General features: G+C 44.9%; 1 protein-coding gene across 1 annotated transcript in view; it reads right to left on the bottom strand.

Moving 5' to 3' along the window:
* The window catches only part of NIPBL (NIPBL cohesin loading factor), a 1,064,356-nt gene that overhangs the window by 813,706 nt on the left and 228,576 nt on the right, over positions 1 to 22,074 (bottom strand). The window contains 2 exon segments of the mRNA XM_030191924.1: positions 13,557 to 14,177; positions 15,151 to 15,244. Coding sequence (XP_030047784.1) covers positions 13,557 to 14,177; positions 15,151 to 15,244 — 715 coding nt within the window.

Below are 22,074 nucleotides of genomic sequence, written 5' to 3'. Positions count from 1 at the left end.
GCAGAACTCTAGCATGTAGCCGTCTCTGATGACTTCCAGAACCCAAGCGTCTGAAGTTACCCTGGTCCACTCGCCCAGAAACGAGGACAACCTTCCTCCTATCTGCACTGGGCCATGGACCAGATCCCCGTCATTGGGTACGCGACCCTGGGGGCGGGCCGGAAAACGAACCTCCGGGCGGCGGTCCCTACAAAAGGAATGCTGCTTGGGGGAGAAGTTCCGTTTGAAGGAAGCAAAAGCAGGGGAGGCCGACTTGCCCGGGCGATACCGACGGGCTTCCTGGAATCAGCCCTTAGAGGAACCAGGACGGGCACTGCCGGCCCGAGTCCTGACCTCAGGCAACCTCTTGCCCTTGGACGTGCCGAGCTCCGTCACGATCTTGTCCAGCTCGTCCCCAAAGAGCAGCTGCCTTTAAAAGGCAACTTGGCTAGGCGAGATTTAGAGGCATGGTCAGCAGACCAGTGCTTAAGCCAGAGCCACCACCACGCAGCGACTGTCTGAGCCATGCCCTTGGCCGAGGCTCTCAAGACATCATACAGCAAGTCTGCCAAGTAGGCCAAACCCGACTCCAGGGTCGGCCATTCCGCCCCTCCAGGAAGGGTTCGAGGGGGAAGCCCGCTGCAAAACAGTCAGGCACGCCCTAGCCACGTAGGAGCCGCAAACCGAGGCTTGCAAACTCAGAGCGGCCGCCTCAAAGGACGACTTTAAGGCCGCCTCTATTCTCCTGTCTTGGGCGTTCTTCAGGGCAGTGCCACCTTCCACCGGCAGCGCCGTTTTCTTAGTCACGGCAGTGATTAAGGAATCTACCGTGGGCCAGACAAAGGCTTCCCCGTTCCCCCTCAGGAAAGGGGTATAGACGGGACATAGCCCTGGCTACTTTCAGACTCGCCTCAGGGGCATCCCATTGCGCTGAAATTAAGGTCTGCATGGCTTCATGAACGTGGAAGGTTCTAGGCGGGCGCTTCGTTCCCAGCATAATGGCGGAGCCAGTAGAGGCTGAGAGCGAGCCTTCCTCCGGATAGGTAATCTTCAAAATGCTCATGGCCTGCACAAGCAGGTTGGGCAAATCCTCTGAGCAAAAAAGCCGCGCTGCAGAGGGGTCGTCCGCTCCATCCGAGCGAGGATCAGTCTCTTCCATCGATTCCGCTAAGGATCTCTGGGAGAACTCAGACACGTTGCCGTCATCCACATCAGAGGAGACCGAGTCCCCCGAGGGTGGAAGATCCACCCGAGGGCGCTTAAGCATAGAGGCCTCATCACCCAGATCAGAGAGGTGGGCAGGGGCAGTGTTCTGCATAAGAAAGGCTTGATGCAGCAGCAAAATGAACTCAGGTGAGAAACCCCCCCAGTCTGTGCATTTCTGCAGCCTGTGCCGCGGCCCTAGAGGCTCCCTCCATCTGCGCTCCCAGGGCGTTTTAATTTCGCCGACTTCTTACTGTCGCCCGATTCAAGGGCGACCAAGCTGTTAACGTCTCCCATCTCGAGGGCGGCCCAAGAAGCCGACCGAGCCGCATGGCCGGTCACGACAGGGAGGGCAGCCAGCGGGGGATGGGCGCCTAAGGCGGGAAAGGCTGCCGCGCCAGAGGAAAAATCGGTGAACTCTCCCGGTTCCGAAAGGGCGCCCAAAAAAGGTGACTCTACCTTCGATCCCCCCGCTTCCCCGCTAGGCGCGCGAACACGTTCCGGGGAGCGTCTTTCGCGCCCTTGCCATCCGAGGCCATAACCACGTGGAGACCGTTCGGGGAACCCCCTGCCTGCTAGTAAAAGGTAAAAATTACCTGCTTCTTGCTCTGAGCAGTGACAACTTGTTCCAGTGAGCAGCTGCAAATGGACGTCCTTTTTGAATGTTTAAAAAAAAATTTTTTTTTTTTTTTTTGTTGTTTAACGGAGCCAGCGGGAGGGGGGAGAAAAGGAGGGACCTGGCACCACCAGGTTTGCACTTGCTCACAAAGAGCCCTCAACCCCAGGTACTCAACAAAACCTAAACAATTAGGCTTGGAGACCTAGCCAGAGCTGCTGCTGTGTGACCACACACCTGCTGAGATAGAGAACATACTGGGAAATTTCTGGCAGCACATGACCACATATAGGGAAGCAAAAGATTGCTATCTCTACCTGCTGGTAGATGGACACAACCCACCAGTCTATGGATTGATCGGCTTGATGATAGGGAATATGCATTTATAGCCATAGTTAAAAGAAAACAGAGCTGACAGATCCTCTTCAAGTCCACTTGCCACTGAGCATCCACCTCTGAAACTATGGTTTTGTTTCTTTGAAAATGAAAGTGAACAGGTCTTCAACCTGTTTTTGTGTGAAAGTTTTATGATGTTTTCTAGAGACAATGAACAGAGGCGTGATGCCTCCTAAACTCCTGACTGCCTCCGGATTGAAGTAAATTCTGCTTAGGATTTTTTGGCATATGACTTCTTAGGGCGGTGCACGTTTCAACACTACTGCTGTAAGGTGGAAGAAATTGTATAAGCGGAATGGGGAGGAGGTGTATGATTAGCCGCACATTGCATCTATGTACAGTGGCCTAATGCTCCTGGGGAGGAAAAAATTACCTGTATATAATATGTAAACCACTAACCATAGAAAGGCAGTATATCAAATCCTATCCCCTTTCCCTAAGCAACCAGCTTGGCAGCTGGAATACTGCTAAAGCAAAAAAAAAAAAAAAAAAAAAAAACATTGTTCTGCCACTATTTTCATTTAATAAGAAAAAAAGTACACTGCTAAAGCAAAATAAAGCACTGTTCTGCCACTATTTTCATTGCTATTTCTTTTTTTCTTTCTTTTACCGGTGTTGAAGGGCAGAACCTTTTACCACCAGCTTTTTTAAAACAGCTGTTTCTTTTTTCTTTCTTTGACTAAGTGCAAAAACACACCCTGTATAAAGCATTGTCCTAGACTATACATTTCAAATGACTTTGACTAGTTTCTTTTTTTTTTTTTAATATATGCTTCTTTAAAAAGCATTGTTCTGTCACTATTTCATTTAAAAAGAAAAATCTTTGCTTATCTGTAACTATCCCTGTAGATAAAATATACTTTTTCATTTATATGATGTTCCCCAGCTTTGTCACATGTAGAGGTGGCGAGGGGCAGGGGTACACATATGGTGAGGAGGGGCAGGGAACAGAATGATGTTAACCAGCACCTTTTTTTTTTTTTTTTTTTTAACAACCAAACTTGCAAACAGTGTAAAATTTGTGTGTCTGGAATTCTTTCTATGCCTGTTTGTTGTGCGGGGCTATCTGTTGCTGATCCACACTCCAAAGCTCTGATCCTACATACAGAAAAGGGAGGGGGGTTTGGGAGAGACAAAAGACCAACTAATCTCACACAAACAAAGAACAGCATGCTTGCTGAAAAGCTGAGAGGAGAGAAGTCCACTTTAAAGAAGAGAAGCCAAAGTAGCAAACAGTGAAAGTCAGTGTGTATTGAAATCCAGACAGTCTCAAAAAACACAAACACAAGTGGTTTGCAAGATCCAAAACTGCAGCAAAGAAAAGCAGAAATAAAACATTTATGCACCGCAGAAACATAAAATCACCATATAACATTCCTCTAATTTTATGTATCTACATTGAATAAATTTTGTTTTCCAAGTGGGTCTGCTTTTCTTTTCTTTTCTGCTCTCTTGAAAGCCTGTCAGACCCCCCCCCCCCCCCCCAAACACACGTTTTTTTTTTTTGTGAAAGTTAATCTTAAAACAGCTTTGCATCTGCTGCCTGCTGCTTCGTGTTGTGAAAATAAAACAAAACCTTTTGAAAAGCTAAAATGCCTATTTCTTTCCTGTGAGAAAAAAAGGTTAAGATGAACATATTCATCCACTGCTGTAGGGGGCGGTGTTGGGAGGTTTGAAATCACTTCCCATCACATGACCATATCCAAGATAGTGGCTAGTAGTGAAAACAGGAAGTGACAGTGTGCCTAGTAGGAACCACTATTTTGAGAAAAGGGGTGTGGTGATGACATCACTAAAGGGGTGTGGTGATGACATCACTAAAGGGGTGTGGTTTGGGTGGGTTATGCAAAAGGGGGTGGGGTTTGGGTGGTTCTACGTATATAAGGTGGGGTAAGGGGTGTGGTATTGCAAAAGGAGTGGGGCTATGACATCAAATCCAGTGATCATCGATGGGGTGGGGAGTAGGTGTGCTTTGGGTGGTGTGGCTTGGGCATGTCCTTGTATCTGATTGGCTGAGAACCTGGAAATGGGCATGTCACTTGTCAAAATCAATTAGTTTGACAAATGACTGTGAAATACACTACTCACCTAATTCATATGGAAATGAGAAGCCCACCTTTAGCAAAAAGAAAGGCACTGACCAAAGTGAAACAGGGTTGGCTGTAAATGACAAATAAGGATCTCGATATGAGAATGCCTAGACTAGGGCTATCTAGCTGAACAAACAGCCACTGGTGGAAAAAAAACAGTTTTCAAGGTAAGGACCTTTATGAAGGCCTGCTGGAAGGGCTCAAAGAGGAAATTCACTAAGTTCTCTGCACCAAATTAATTTGCATTTATGCTTAACAACCTGCAAGAAACGCATAACACTGGTGTGCACCACCAGGGACATACCATTCATTTTACTTCTGAAACAAGACAAAGCCGCTTGCTACCTTCACCTTAAGGGCCAAACCTTCATGAAACCTCCCCACAGGAAGGCTAAGCTGGCTGACAAATGTACATGCCAAGACAACAGAACAATGCTAATCAACCTCCTTTGCCACAACAACAATTCTGGTGACTCCCTGCTTGTTGGCACATGCTGGACTGTTGCTTTGTCAGATATCACTTAAACTGACTTTCCTTGGATTACAGGGAGTGCTATAGTGACAGACTGATGGCTCTCAGTTCCAAATGACTAATGGTCCATGAAGCTTCCAGTGTTGACCAATAACCCAAATCCCAGACAATTTAATTACTTATAGTGACGATACACTAAATTACATCATGATTGTATAAACAGAACTGTTTTGAGCTTTTTCTTAAACTAATTGAAAGAAGTAATTTCCCGACAATGAGAAATATTGATCTTCTATATGTCTCCAGTCAGACTAAATGAAAAGAGGGAATCACAAGTGAATCCCTATCTGAAGAATGTGCCCTAACTGGCTGATAAAGTTTCAAATAGAAATTAAAACAGGTGAAAACAAATTATTGAGTGCTTCAAAGACCAGGCAAAGAATCTTAAATTTTGTGTGGCCCAGCTTCCCAGGCTTACAACAGTGGTCACCAATCTGGAGGGTCCGTAGAACCCCTTTTTGGAGATGTGCTGGGGCATCCCAACTAGTTAACAGGTTCCTGAGAGTCAAGGAGAGCAGGAGTTGAATCACAAACTTCTGAAATTTGAGAGATCAAGATAAAATTATGTCTTACCCGAAAGGATGGAAGAAAAAGAGACTGATTAAGATGAAAAGTCAAGATGGCCTTCGGCAAAAAGGAGGGCACCATCCACAAAGTAACTCCAGATTCCGAAAACTGCAAGAAAGGATCTCAACACAACAGGGCTTGGATCTTCGAAATCTGACGCACCAATGCCATAGCCTCCAAGAACACCGCCTTTAAGGTGAGATGTTTATCAGAAGCCTTCCAAAAGGGCTTAAAAGGCACTCCTTATAAAGCCCGAAAGACCAAATTAAGGTTCCAGGCTGGACATGGCTGATGCAACATAGGACACATATGAAGGGCACTGCGCAGAAAATGAACCATGTTCAGATGAAAGGCCAGGGACGAACCAGACACCTGACCCCGAAAATAGGCAACAGCCATAACCCAAACTCGAAGCGAATTATATGTCAAGCCTTTATGCAAACTGTCTTGCAAAAAGGCTAACAGCTGGGACACCAGCGCCTTGAAAGATGGCCATGCGTGAGCCTCAAACCACGCAACAAAGGTGTGCCAAACACGGGCATACACCGTCGAGGTAGATCACTTCTGGGCCTGTGTCAAGGTACCTATCATCTCATCAGAATAGCCCTTTTTCCTCAAACGCACCTGCTCAAGAGCCAAGACCAAAGCGGCAGGGATCCTCTATCTGAACTGGCCCCTGATGAAGAAGACCGGGGCAGACTGGAAGTCGAAAAGGCAGCTCCACCAGAAGTAGAGGCCAATCCGGAGCTACAGAACTGACACGACCAGTGTGCTGACCGATCTTGAGAAGGACTCGGCCAATCAATGGCCACGGAGGAAGAGCGTAGAGAAGTGCTGACTCGGGCCAGGGTTGGAGAAGCGTATCTAGTCCGGCGGACCCAGGCTCATTCCTTCTGCTGAAGGCGGGCACCTTGGCATTTGCCTGGGTCGCAATTAGATCCATTGTTGGCAATCCCCATTTCCAGCAAATCAGACGAAACACTTCCGCAGTCAGCTCCCATTCTGTTGGATCAAGGATTTGACAGCTGAGAAAATCTGATTGCACATTGTTTTGGCCCACAATATGTGCTACTGACAAACACTGAAGGTGGGTCTCTGCCCACCGGAGGTGATCCGCCTCGGCAGCCAGAGCTCGACTCTGGGTGCTGCCCTGATTGATGTAAGCCACCACCGTCGTGTTGTCCGAAAACACTTGGACCACAATGTCCATCAGCAGATCCTGAAATGCCCGCAAGGCATTCAGGACCGCCCGCAGTTCCAGGCAATTGGTCGGCCAAGTTGCTTCCAATGAAATTCAAGTTCCCTGCACATAGTGGCGGAGACAATGAGCTCCCTAACCATGACCACCCACTGTGGAGACACAAAGGGTATGCCCTTCATCAAGTGGAGATCTAGAAGTCACCAGGCCATACTGTGCCAGGCCTGGGGTAACCACTTAAGGCAGCACCAATAATTCTGAGAAACCAGTGACCATCTGCTCAGCAGTGAAGACTGCAGAGGCAGCATATATGTGCCCTCACCCATGAACTACCTCCAGGGTCACAGCCATAGAGCTCAACTCCTGAAAGTAATCCCAGGCTCGAGGACTTGACAACCACAGGAGGTTGGAAATCTGAGAGTGGAGTCTGCCCCTCCGCTCCTCTGGCAAGAAGATACACCCTGTTCCGTATCGAAATGATCTCCCAGGTAGTCCAAAGTTTGCAAAAGAATTAGATGGCTTTTTGGGAAGGTTGATAACCCAGCACAAAAACTGCAGCAGGGAAATGACCCAGTTGGTGGCCCTGTGACTCTCCTGAAGTGAGTATGCTTGAATCAACCAGTCGTCCAGGTGGGGATGTACTCGGATGCCTTCCTTCCGCAGTAACGCCGCCACGACCACCATAACCTTGGAGAAGGTACAGGGAGGTGTAGACAGGCCAAAGGGCAGGGCCCGAAACTAGAAGCAGCGCCCCAGAATTGCAAGACGAAGGAAGCACTGATGTGGAGGCCAAATAGAGATATAGAGAAATGCCTCCTAGATTCAAAGCCATTAGCAATTCTCCCAACTGCACTGTGGCCATGACCAACCACAGTGTTTCCATGTGAAAATGCCAGACCCTCAAGAATTGATTCACTTTGCAGAAATCGAGGATAAGACGAAAGAATTCCTCTTTTAGAGGAACCACAAAATATATGGAATACCGCCCCGCACGAGCCACAGAAGGCGGAAAAGGAACCACTGCCCCGAGATCCAACAGGGAATGAAGAGTGGTCTTGACCGCCACCCTTTTGAAGGTGGTAGCACATCAGGATTCCAAAAATGGAGAGCTCTTGCTTGTAGCCTTCTCTGATAATATCCAGAACCCAGTGGTCTTTAGTCTTGGCGTAGAAGACAGTCAGTCGACCCCCTGTCTTGTGCATAGAAGAGTGGACCAGCACACCATCACTGGGAAGCCCGACCTGCAATGCCTGGATGCATTGAGGTAGCCATGGACTGTTTGTCCCCTCGAAAGAAGGCCACTGCTGAAAACTAGAATGCTAAACATTTGCCGCAGGCAACCTGGACAGTAACAGAGAGCCTCTCTCAGGCGAAGCTGCGTAGTCCTGGTCCGCAGGCTGGCCTGGGTTTGTCCTCCAGGAGGTGCTGACCCTTGGAGTCCCCCAAATCCTTCACGGTCTTTTCCAAATCCTCTCCAAAGAGGAGCTTGCCCTGAAAGGGCAACCTAGTGCGCCACTGTTTAGACGCCAAATACACTGCCCAATAGTGCACTCACAATAACCGACAAGAAGAAACTGCCAGCGCCATCTGCTTGGCTGAAGTCTGAACCAGATCATAAAGGGAGTCAGCTAGACAAGCCAGTCCCAACTACATGTGGGACACAACCGATCCCAAGGCCGAACCCACATCAGGGTCTTGCTCCAGAGACTGCTGAAGCCAACTGAGGCACGACCTGGCCACGTATGAGCTACAAGTTGAAGCCTAAAGAGCCAACGCAGACACCTCAATGCTGCTGGTTCTGCATATCCTTGAGCATTACTCCCCCTTCCACTGGGAGTGTAGTCTTCTTGGTAACCGCCGTTACCAGAAAGTCCACCGAAGGAAGGACAAACTTGTCTGCCTGGACCGGTTAAAGGCAGGTCATTGCCTTGGAGACCTTGAGGTTCCCCTCAGGGTCTGACCACTGAGCTGAAATAAGCTCCTGGATGGCCTCATGCATGGTGAATGCCTTAGATGGCTTCCTCGTGCTAGACATCTTAGGACTGGCCGAGGCAGCAGCCTGCGTTACAGGGTCAGCAATGTTTAAAGCCGCTAAGGCGTCAAAGATAAGAGACACCAGTTCATCCCTATGAAACACCCGGATGGCAGAAGGGTCATCAGGCTCCTCCTGCACCAAGTCGCCCTCCTCCTACTCATCCACCTGAGAGGAATGGAGGGAGTCCCCCAAAAGCTAGGGGGTACAGGGGCCCAACAACATTACCTCCAAGACAGAGGGAGTTCTCCTCTTCTTCTGAGTAGGAACCTCAGAGGCAGCATTACCACCGGTCCCCAAAACCTCAGCAGGAGTCCCTGAGGACACAGAAAAACTCTGAAGCTGGAGATGAGGTAGGGCCCTCTAACATGTATGCTTGGTACAGAAGGACAAACTCCGGGGAAACCTCATCCCCAGAGCCCCCAACCCCGGGGGAGCTGTCAAAGAACAGAAAGAAATCCCAGTAGCAAAAGCTGTAAAATCCGCCGAACCGTGCAAAGGCTCAGAAACTGCCATCAGCTAACTGGCAGGAGTCACGTTGGGAACTGCAGGCAAAATGGCACATGTGCTCGAGGTGTACGTGCAGGAAATGGGAGCTTCCGCAGAAGAAACACCGTCTCCCAACAAGGGCTCTGCGCAGCCAACCAAACAAAGGACCTGCTACAGATTTTTTTTCCCGCAGCAGGAACACCTCTTGACCGCCTCTGCCACCGTAACCTCTGACACTGACCCCGCAGAAAGGAGGGGATCAAAAATAAGTCACTGACAACTAAGCAGAGACAGCACAGGCCAGAACCTGACGAAGGATTTTTTTTTTTTTAAGTAAAACTTACTGTGCGTCCTCTTCTCCCCCACCTCTGTGCGTTTTTTTTTTTTTGTTAACAGCCAGAAGCAAACACTGGGAGGCAAGGGGACCCGGGGCAAGGCAGGGACCCAAAACTTGGAGCCTCTAAGAATGGCTCCAAGTAGCCAAGCACCGCAAAACTCAACTGGCTAAAATTAGCCCAGGAGCTGCCCCAAACACAAAGAATCCAGGAGCTGGTTTGAAGTTGTCCACACCCTGCTGGAGATAAAGACACACTGGTTCTTGGAGGGGCTGGTCATTCAGGATCATTCACTTCAGCTAGTAAACTATCTCCACCTGCTGGTAGATGGACATAACCCACCAGTTACTGGATTCATCTGCTGTATGTGCTAAGGAATGAAACAATAATGCCCACTGAAGTGGTCTCGTGAGCTCTCGCCCATGGACCGACCTCCAACATTGCCGTCATGAAGCCAAGAAAACAATGAGAAAACCAACTGCAAGGTTTCCATGCAAGAGTGTGGCACTCAGAGCCATGCCCCCTTTTGAGTTCAAAATGGAGCAGAACACACTTCCTTTTGGGGGGACCACAAGTAAATCCTTCAACCTTGCTCCAGGATCAGTATGGGCCCCATGGCTCACAGTTACATCAATCTCTAAAGTACAGCCCTTACTACCTGCCTCTTAAGAGATGAGCCACAAGGAGATACAATAAAGATGTCTAAAACATGTTCTACCAGCTCCAGAGCTCAGCCCTGCTTGACAACTTCCAAAACACACCTGTCAGAGGTGATAAAGGCTCACTGCCAGTGACTTTTATTTTTAATAAATATTTTTATGTAAACTGCTTCTCATAGGGGGGGATGTCTCCTACCTCCCCAGGCTCTAAGGATGCGTTTGCAAAAGCCAGTGTGGGGAATCTGCTTGTGTGCCAAGAAAATGGCTGCTGTTCCCACCCCCCCACCCAAAAAAAAAACCTTCATCTACAGCTAGCACCATCAAAATGGGAGAGGGTTTAAAAAAAAAAAAAAAGAACACTTCCTGTACCTGACTTCAGGAGGCTCCCAGAGCCCTCTGCCAATGAAAGCGCTGTCCATTCATCACAAATGGGACAGAAATAGCTGGTGACACTGCTAATCTGATGGGTCCTACGAGCTCCACAGAGCCTGCTATCCGGCATTAAGACCACCCCCATGCCATACCAAAATGCTCGCTGCATCTCCAGGAATTCTTTTTTTTTTTTTTTTTCCCTTAATTCACAAGGCTGACAAGAATCTCACATGCCTCTTCCTGGACCTGCTTCATACATCTGCGGTGCTGTTTGCTTGTGTCTGCCTGCTGGAGGAAGAGAAATACTAGCAAGTTCCAGAATGCACCACTCCTTATACCAATGATGTCACTGGAAGAGTTCAGCTACTCTGCTTCCATCTGCTGGTAGGGGGGGGGACATAATTTAGTTTGGGTTGGTCCAGCTGGATGAAAAGGAATTGTCTTTTGGGTGTTCTGAGCTAGGGGTTTTTGGAATAACAGACTTCAATATTTCACCAGATAGCCAAAGTTATTTCCTTGGCATTTTGCAAGGTATGCTACATATTTAATACATATTTTATTTTGTTTAAAGTTGCACTAAATTAGTGCACTCTGATTAAACGGAAGAATCGTGCACATTCCTTTTTTGTGTGTAGGATGGGTATGGTTTCACATGAAAATGAAGACAGAAACTTAATCACGTAGATTCTAGAAGCCATCTTCTGCTTTTATTGATAAAATTTGAGGCCAGCTATTGTAAACTAAGGTGTGGATGAGTACTGAAATAAAGTTTTAAGAAGTTTGGTTTTCTTTTTTCTTTTGAATTGTGCATTGCTTGTACATATTTGAAGACTGCCCTCTGGTGTTGCTATCTAGAATTTCAATAAACATTAGAAACGGACTTAATCACACTAAATAAAGAGGTTCAAGCTGCGTTTGATAATACGTGAATCAGTTTATTCCCACCTATCCCTATGCTCTTTCCTGAAGTGGAAGGATGATGATACACAGAACTTTCAGAAGCTAAAATGGTTTCAAGCATAAGGCACTAGTTAAGTAGTATTCATTTAATGGCAGAACTCAAAGTTTCATTTTATCTTACTAAAGACCAAGAAGTCAAAGACGCATTTTGCATATGAAACTTCAATGACAAATTAAATATCAGATAGTAATGACTAAAAAGAAATAGACTGCTGTAACCCAACCAACTAAAATACTGGCTACGTTGAAGAATCTCACTTTGGGTATACACTGCTATATATTCTTAGCAAAAAATATACATATAATATTGTTTCACAGTCAACTTCTCTCCTTTCTGGATCTATCAGGGAATATCTTGTAATTATTCATACCAGGCCTAAAAGCCAAGAGCGACACTGAAGAGGAAAGACTGTTTATGGTATGCATAAAAAACATTAAAAGTTTCTTTATAAACCAAAACTGCTTCCACTGACCTCTGGTGCTTGGGGAGGGGGGGGGGGGGGGTTTGCATTGAAGTGCAGCAAGAAAAAGATTTCCATTTTAGTGGAAAAGTACTCCAAGAAGATAAAGGGATTTCTACAGTCTGACCTTTCTGATTAATTATAAATAAATCATTAGTGGAGTGGCAGCAGAAGACACCTAAACTGTGCAAAAAGCTTTATTTTAAAATGTGCCCTCTCTCTCTCTAACATCTCTAAAGGAAGAACTTAAGTCCTCTCAAAAGCTCCCGTGTAAGTCAACTATATTATTTAGCATCCCTATTAAACCTATAACATGTTTTAAATATTTAGGAGTTTTTATTGATTCTAAATTGACATTTGAATATCAGCTTAATAAAGTAGTAAGTGATGGATTTATTGTATTAAGAAAATTATGTTCATTGAGACATTTGTTTAAATGAGGCAGCACTACATACTTTAGTGCATACATTATTTATTCCTCAACTTGATTACAGTAATGTTATTTATGTAGGTTTGCCAGGATGTTCTTTGAAAAGACTACAAACCCTACAAAAACACTGCACTATTGGGAAATAAACATAAATTTGATCATGTCACTCTGTTTTACATACATTTTCATTGGTTAATTATCTCGTATATTATTTGTTTTAAGGTTCTAGTATTGGCATATAAGGTTTTTTATGAACACAACCTAAGCACACTAGCAATACCTTATTTGCCAGCTAGAGTATTTCGCTCCACTCAGGATTTTAGAATGGTGGTTCCCAGTTCAAATAAAGTAAGGTGGGAAAGAACGAGAGAGACCTTTCTATTGTTTAGCTCTTAATCTTTGGAATGAGCTGCCAAAGGCTTTGAGAACCACAGCTAGCTTAAATCAAGTTTAAAATTTTACTTAAACTTTTTTTATTTTGTCAAGCGTTCAACCTGACAATGGGATTGGGAAGATTTACTGAAGTTACTGCAGTTTAAGAAGTATAAAACTTTTGTCTATCTGTGAATGAGCTTGAATGGATGGGTCAGACCTTTCCTATTGTAAAATGGTGTTCTTTTCTAATTTTATGTTATTATATAAAACAAAACAAACTCATGACACCTTTTATTGAAGCAACATGAAAATTATCGTAACCTGCAAATATTTCAGAGGACAAACATACTTTGGAATAACTAGCCCTCTGTTAATCAATTTGCTGTCATTTACAAACTTTATATCTCAGCACCAATAAAGGCGAATTTATCCTAGTCAACATTTGAGAAGTTTAGACTAGTGCTGCTTTCTATTTTAACGTGACAAATGCTAAATCCTTGCTCATAAGCAGCTTGTACAATAAACAGTTACTGTGTTTCTAAATCATTTGTAAACACACATATGCAACAAAGAGTAAGATAAAGACCAGAGGAGCACTGCTCAGAAAAGAAATATAATACCTTTAAGGCCTGTTCTTCTGCAGATCTATATGGATGACATGTAAGTGCAAAAACAGGATAATTTTAAGCTAAATATACACTTGTGGCAAAAATCCTAAGAAAAAAAAGGTTTATTTTTGGAACAAAAGAATGTCTATCTATGAGCTCTGCACACAGAAATGGCAGGTGAAAAAGTACTAGAGACTTATGCAATTATTATAGGATACATCCCCCTCCACTGGACTGAGACGTCCAAATTTTACCTTTATCCTGAACTTCTTTTGAAAATCGCTCCCTTTCAATTGCAGATTCTCGTTCTATCCTTTCAATCTCAGCTAGTGCATCCAGTTCTACTTCATCATATGGTGTTATTGTTCCTTGTTGCTGAGGCTGTGCCACAGTAGGCTGTGATGGTTTAGCAGGAACTGAAGTGTTATGTTGTAAAACAGGCACTTGTTGCGCCTGAAGGAATTCTATCTGATCATGATGCGGCAAACAAGCAGCTGCATTTAATGTCCGATTAATATCCTGGGGAGTAACGGGTGTTTTAGAAGTCTGTCCTGGGTACTGTACATTAAACGAAATATCACCTTCTGTAACATTATTGTTTTCCATACCAGGAAGTAGATCTCCCTGCTGGTCCATATCTGAAGATCTTACACGTGAAAGTCTCAATGTAAGCTTGGTGGAGTCCTTGGAAGGAGAACTAATGATATCATACATAGCAGATTTTTCATTCTGGTCTTTCTCATCTTTACTCAATTTCAGTTTCTTTTGTTTCTTTTGTTTTCTGTCAGGAGAATCTAACAGTATGTCTGGGGGAGCGTCTCTAGGTGATGAATAGGGTGGAGGCTGAGACTGTAGGATTAAAGGTGGTCTTGACCCTAGAAGAAAATTAGAAAATGAAAATTATTTCATACATTTTTTTTTTTTTTTTAACTGTTTGAAAAGTGTATAGAGATCATGAAAATATTACTGCTGTACTGGGTGAGACCAAATGCCCATCAAGTCCAGTATCATGTTTCCAATAGCGGCCAATTAAGGTCTACCTCACAGGAACTCAAAAAGTAGCAAGACTCTATGCTTCTTACCTCCAGGGATAGGAAGTGGCTTTCCCCAAGTCTTCCTTAATCAGAGCGTTCATGCCAACTAAAAAATGCAATGCTAAAAGACAGATAGGAGAAACTCCAGAAGTACAATAACCTTTCCCTTTAGCATGCCCTCAGGGAAGAATTCAAGTTCCAGAGATGGGAGTGTAAATCTGGTTTAATTTCTCAGCTGACAGAGAAAGAAAACTACAGTCCTTTCCAATTATACTGACAATTTTACTAAGCTGCTTTAAGCAGCTAGCACAGGTTTTATCGCATGTTAAACGTTAGCACAGAACCATAGTAAGTGCTAAACACAGAAATAGATGAGAATCAGGTGAGACTGCGGCAAAGCGAGAAGTGGCCTGCCCTAACAGCTAGCATGTGGGGGTTTGATCTGAGAACAAGGCTTGGACTTGGGGGGGGGGGGAGGGGGGAGACTGGTAGAGATCAAAGCAACGGGAGGTGGCATGAGCAGGGTGTGAGAGATGACGCTGTCTCTTCATTATTTATGTTGGTGCTAAACCCTCACCCATGTTATATGCAGTGGTAAATAGTGAGGGCAACAGTGCTGTGTGGTACGTGTGCTAAATGCAGAGCAAATGCTGGGCATGCCCCCTGCATTTACTGCACTAGCTTTGCACATCCCACTATAGGTTGAGCTCCTAATGCACAGAAAGTACAAAACTTTACTGCAGTTTAGTAAAAGGGCCCTTATGTATGTATCAAAGACCTCATAACTATCAGCTACACAGATGCAATGAAATACCTTTAGGCGTCCCATCACTTCCAGCTGGGGAACACACAGACTGTGGAGACCTCAAGGAAAAGGAAGCAGCATTTCTTATTGAAGAATCACTGTCCTAAAATACAGTGACAGAACATTCTCACTCATAAAACATCAAGGTTGATTTAAACAGAGAAAAAAAATAAGAACTACAAAAATTAAATTATGCTAGTCTAAAATAAGCTAAAATAAACTTCTAAATCTTTAAATTCCACCAGAAGGAAAGTTACAGGTACACATCCTGTCAAGTCTTGCTCTTCAAAGCACATGTACCACAAACACAAAACTAATATAAATTACCATATCATCTTATTGCTCTAAGAAAAAAAAAAAAATAATTGCTTCCCTCTTTGGTCCACTGACTTACTAAATTTCATAAAGAGTTGCCTACCTATAGATTTTTAAACAGCAGCTATAGTGCCTGGTTTTTATTATCACAGACAATATTATTTTAATAAACATTGATCAAACTTATCTGTTTATGACTAAAATCTACAAGATGGCACAGGATATAATCATATCTAGATGCAATGACAACACAAAATAAGTCTATCTTGTAAAGATCAGAATATAAATTATGACACCGTCAGGGTTTGCAAAAATTTCTGTGCTCTCACTGTCATACTGCTACACTTATGATCTGAACATGAGACTAGGCCATGAATATTGCCAATAGCAAGGGTAATAAATGGAAAAAAAATGCTCTGTCTGCCCAGATACCAATGTCATTATTAATCTCTGGATATTTTTCAATCCTGTTGGTGTAGAACAGAAGATATATTCCCTAGTTGCATCTATGACACTCAAAACACAAATGTATTCTCTTCACAGTAAGCCTTGGTTCTTTTTTCTGCTGAAAGATCGATAACTCCACGCATACCAATAAACATGACATTTACTGGGATCTGCACATTCTAGCAGTGCACATCATGTGCTCTTGTTGAACTTTTGTGATAAACTGCCTCATGACAGTATTCACTGAAAAGCTGGAGTACTACCACTAATGGCAAAAATTCTAGGGAATCTGCTGCCAGATCTGCTCCTTAAGGAAGCCAAATTTCAGTAAAACTGTATTATCTTCCAAATGCATATTCCAACAGGTAACTGTCATGGCTAGTGGTAACTGAAGGGGGGGAAAAGTCATTTTGATGTATCACATAGGGGTCTTTTTACTAAGCTGCAGTAAAAAATGGCCTTAGTGCACCCTTATGTGGGTCTTTCCTGTGTGTTAAGACCATTTCCACCGCAGCTGGAAAATGGTTGAGTTTCCATTTTCTTAATTAATGGCAACAGCAGAGCATGGCCATTAGCGCACAGCCATTAACAAAAATTAGTGTGTGAGTCCTTATCGTCACCTATTTTGTAGGCAGTAAGAGCTCACGTGCTAAACCCCACAGTATTGTGGATGCACTGAGTCCCGCTATCACGCCGACTCTCCGCCCCGACACACCCCCTCCGAGAAAAATCTAGGTTCTTTAGAATGTGGTTTGCGCACACAAATTGGGATTTTGCCAGACACCTCAGTGTACCCCACAGTAAACACTTAAAGTTGTAGTAAGCGCACACTAGAACCTACCACAGAGAAGTAAAAGGACCCCGTATCTAAGGGTACAAACAGCAATCTTTATTGCATCATAACATAACTAATGGAACAGAAATTGGAACCTTCCTTGTAATGATCAAGAAAAAGCTGAAATACCTAAAGGCACCAATAGAAAAAAAATCATAGTACAATTAAAGAAAATAAAATGGAGATGCTTTCCCTTGCAAAGCAATTTTCATTGTTTTGTAGATTAATTGCTAACGAAAATTAAGAATGAAAAAACTGCATAGAATGCTTTCCTGCAACACCAGTACGAAAAAAAATACCAAAGATCACAGGTGAATGGCTTCCTGAAATATCATCAATTACTAGAAATCCTGCAAAAAAAAATTTTTTTAAGTTATGGTATAAGCACCTTTACTTTGGGAAGGAAAGCAACTTACTTTTCCAAGATCTAAAAACAAAAAAGTTGCAACACAAAAAGAAATATCAGTTAAGTGAGAGCAACTGGAGGAGGCAGAACCAGCACAGGAAGCACAGTCTTCTATGGTTGTTTATTAGTATGGGCCCAGTTGCAACAGGGGGGAGGGGAACAAAACTGTGCTGCAGAGCAACAATGGATGGGAGGAGGGGTGAGAGAGAGAGACAGATAGAAATTGGGTAGGACTGGATGGGGGGGGGGGGGAGAAAACAAAGTAAGTCTAGATTGGAGGGGGCAGAAATAGTGACAGAGATGGGGCAATACTGGATAAAGGGGGAGAAGACAGAAACTATGGACAGCAGAGAGAGAGAGAGGAGAGAATGAGAGATGGGGCAATACTAGATAAAGGAAGGGGGGAAAGACAAACTATGGGCTGGAGAAAATGAGAGACACAAAAGAGGGGAAATTCTGCACAGGAGTGGGGAATGAGAGAGATAGTGGGAAGACAGATATGCAAGGGCAGTATTGAATGATGTAGAGAGAGACAGACAGACTGGCAATGCTGGATGACCAAGATGGGTGGGTGGAGAGAGATGCTGGAACAAGCTGGATGTGGGGGGGGAGAGAGAGACGAGTGAGAGACAGACACAAGAGAGGGGGAGACAGACAGACACCAGAGACAAGAGGAGGAGAGGGCGAGAGCATAGGCGCCCAGTTTAAGAGGCAGCCCAACCGACGCTGCCCCGCCCCCCCTTTAAATATTATATTTTTGCTGGAGTCGCGGGCAGCGCCGGCATTGAAGGCATCAGCAGGTTCATCTCGGTTCCAGCAGCCTTCCCTCGCAAGTCGCACCCTCTTCTGACGTATTTCCTGTTTCTGCGAGGGCGGAGCCATCATGCGACTTGCGAAAGAAGGCTGCTGGAACCGAGATGAGCCTGCTGATGCCTTCAATGCCGGCGCTGCCCGCGACTCCAGCAAAAATATAATATTTAAAGGTACGGCGGGGGGGAGGAAGGAAACGAGGGCTGCCTATCGGGGAGCAAGGGCAGACGGGAGAGGAGAGGAGGGTTGCTGCACATGGTGGAAGAAGGGGAGAGGAGAGGGCAGGGGAGAGGAGGGTTGCTGGACATGGGTGGATGGAGGGGAGGGGAGAGGAGGGTTGCTGCACATGGTGGATGAAGGGGAGAGGAGAGGGCAGGGGAGAGGAGGGTTGCTGGACATGGGTGGATGGAGGGGAGGGGACAGGAAGGTTGCTGCACATGGTGGATGAAAGGGAGAGGAGAGGGCAGGGGAGAGGAGGGTTGCTGGACATGGGTGGATGGAGTGGAGGGGAGAGGAGGGTTGCTGCACATGGTGGATGAAGAGGAGAGGGCAGGGGAGAGGAGGGTTGCTGGACATGGGTGGATGGAGGGCAGGGGGAGAGGAGGGTTGCTGGACATGGGTGGATGGAGGGCAGGGGGAGAGGAGGGTTGCTGCACATGGTGGATGAAGGGGAGAGGAGAGGGCAGGGGAGAGGAGAGTTGCTGGACATGGGTGGATGGAGGGGAGAGGAGAGGAGGGTTGCTGGACATGGAGGGGGAGGGAGGAGTGAGGAAGGAGATGAGATGACGGAAAAGGAAGAGAGTAGAAAAACTGCAAATGGATGAAGAAAATAGGCAAAAGCTGGATCCACTGGACAGTCAAGTTTGCGGAGGACCCAGCTTTTACTTACGGATGTAGGACAAGAAATGAAGAAGAAAGGCGGAAAGTAAACAAATAAATGGAAAGGAAGCCCTGGAAATGGAGTTAAGAGGACAGATAGCAGCAGAATCGGATAGTGAGCCAGCATGATCAGAAAAACAAAGTCACCAGACAACAAAGGTAGAAAAGATCATTTTATTTTCATTATAGTGTTTGGAATATGTCCACTTTGAGAATTAGGTGTTCAACATTAAAAGTTTATTTACTTATTTATGACATTTTATCCCACATTAAACATGAATTAGGATGTTTTGTGGCTCTACATAAGAATTGTAAAATTATGATCCCTTGTTTCAATATTGTTGATGGTCTGCATTTTCCGTATGGGTGGTATATTGGTGTATTAGGTTCTGCCCAGCGTAATATTTATGGTACAGTAAGGTTCAGAGTGTGTTTTTGCACAAAGTTGTGCATAGTGTTTTGCAGTTGAGCGATTGTGGTTAGTATATGCTTTGAGCAACCACTTTATTCTTCGACATATGATACATAACTAATATTTAAATTTAATAAAAGGTATTAATTGTGACATTTATTTTTATTTTTTTTTTCTGTGTGTGATCAGACAATTATGGATTTAAGCTCCACCCCTGGCCCCACCCCTAACCCCACCCCTTTAGCCTCCCCAAACAGTTGGGCCACCGACCGCCTATTAGCGAGAGAGAAGAGAAGGAGAGGGAGGGAGAGAGACAGATAACAGAGGGGGCGAGAGAAAGAGGGAAGAGAGAGATACAAGAGGTAGGAGGGAGAGAGAGAGACAAGAGGGGGAGAAATAGACAAGAGGGAGAGAGAGGGGGGAGAGAGAGACAAGAAAGGGGGAGAGAGAGACGGGGGAGGAGAGAGACAAGAAAGGGGGAGAGAGAGACAAGAAAGGGGGAGAGAGAAGGGGGAGGAGAGAGAAGAAAAGAGAGAGACAAGCGAGGGGGAGAGAGAAGGGGGAGGAGAAAGAGACAAGAGAGGGGAAGAGAGAGAGAGACAAGAGTTGGGGACGAGAGAAACAAGAGGTGGGGGCGAGAGAGAGAGAGACAGACAGAAGAGGTGGGGGAGAGAAAGATACAGGGGAGAGAGAAAGATACAGGAGAGAGGGAGATACACACGACACAGAGAGACAAGAGAGGAAAGGAGGCAGAGAAAGACAGATAAGAGAGGGGGAGAGAGGGGGAGAGAGGGAGACAGAGCGCAACAGAGAGAAAAGAGGTGGGGGAGAAAGATAAGAGAGGGAGGAGAGACAGGGGAAACAGGAGAGAGAAGAGGGGGGGAGAAAGAGAGACAATCTCTCTCGTGCATATTCACTGTGGGTATCCCAAACTGAGAACCACTGTTCTGGAGAAAGTGAAATAGTACATGTATATAGTATGCAAGTTAGAATGAATGAATTGGATTAAATAAAATGATGGAGGTACACTAGAAGGAAAAGGGAAAAAAAACAGAACATATTTAGAATAAATGAAACTGTGACACTGTAAAATAAATAAGAAAAAGGAAGGTGATTAAGTTTTCTGAAGGTCTACTGCAAATATACAGAGCCAAACTCATCAAGACTGTTTCTCAGAAACAAAGAATGAAAGAAGAAATTTATTGAGTCTAGCCCACAGTCTTCAGACCACTGTGTTTAAACCTAGTAGGAAGAAAAAAATCTTTTATGGGAAATACAAAGCATTGGGGGGAAAAAAGCCTGACCTGCCAATTTCACTTACAAGTCTTTTAAATGAAAGTTATGAGGCCAAATCTTTGTTCTAGGGTAATTTTATAGTTCACAGTTTATCCTCCAAGGATTCAATTAAACAAATTGCTGAAGGTATGGTTTTGGTGATATTTCTTCTTACATGCTACACAAGGCCAGACCGGTTGGTTGTGCTCCTCAACCAGCAGATGGAGGCAGAGAACACCATCTTTCACTGACATTGTTGAGACTAAATATTGGTGCAGCTCTGGAACTTGCCAGTATACCTTTGTAAAAGCTGGTATCAAACACCCCCTGAAACTAACAACGAACCACAAAAAAAAGAAAAGAAAAAGAAAGCCTCCAGTGTCTCAGGGTGCAGCCTAAAATTCTACCAAATACTGAGATCACTACAGGAGTTCCATGCTTCAGTGAAAAGCCATGTGATACTAATCCAGGGAGGAGCCTAGATTGGTCTAACAGAACTCAAGGAAAGAAACTTAACAGATAAGAACAAATTTCACCTTCCATATCCTCCTGCTAGATGAGTCCAGACCAATGATATGTTCCAAGCTTCTCTATTCCAACTGAGAAGACAGCAATGCCCCTTTGAAAACTACCCTTCCAAAGGTGCTGTCTTCCTTCACCTGAACATCCAAACTGTAGTGCTTCACAAAAGAATGTAGCAAGGGCAAGTCACCACATTGCAAATTCTGCTGGTGACACCGCCATAGTTTCAACCCAGGAGGTCACCTGAGCATTCATCAAGTGTGCCTCTAGCACTGCTGGGACCTCTTTATTATGTTAAGAAGTAGGCAGAGCCAATTGTTTCCTTAATCCACTGGAGCAAATGAAGACTGGGGGCCACCTCTCCCTTACAACGGCCACTGTGCAAGATGAAAAAATGATACATTTTCTGAAAGGAATTAGACACTTCCAAATAGCAAACCAATACCCTACGAACATAAGCATTGGTGTACTGGGACATCCAGGGCATGAAAAATTATGTACTCTTCTCTTGGCACCTGAGCTACAGGGAGAAATAAGAACACAAGCATTGCCATACTGAGACAGACAAAGTCCATCAAGCCCAGGATCCTGTATCCAACGGTAGTCAATCCAGGTCCAAGGAGCTGGCAAAATTCCAAAAGAGTAAAACAGATTTTATGTTGTACATCCTAGAAATAAGCAGTGGAATTTCCAAAGCCTATCTTAATAATGGCTTATAGACTTTTCTTTTAGGAAAGGTGTTGAAAAGGGGCTCTGCAAACTCTTAAAGGTACACCCTGCTGCATCACCTCAAGAACCCACTGATCCAATGTGATGCAGGCCCATTCTGAGAAGAACAGACTAGGAAAACTTCACTCATGCTGTCCCTTGGAATAAGTCTGCTAGCACTCATTGGGAACTTTTCCCTCCAGCTGCCAAGGGGCTTCCCCGTCTCTCCCCATCTCTGTGTTTACAAGCCTCCCCAAAAAAGCTGACTCTACTTAACATCCCTACACATAGCCAGAGAAAGATGACAAATGTCTGCTTCAACGA

This window comes from Microcaecilia unicolor, chromosome 2 (assembly GCF_901765095.1).
Source record: "Microcaecilia unicolor chromosome 2, aMicUni1.1, whole genome shotgun sequence".
Classification (NCBI taxonomy): domain Eukaryota; kingdom Metazoa; phylum Chordata; class Amphibia; order Gymnophiona; family Siphonopidae; genus Microcaecilia; species Microcaecilia unicolor.
The sequence above is the reverse complement of the archived record's forward strand: the minus strand, read 5'-3'. Positions and strand labels throughout refer to the sequence as shown.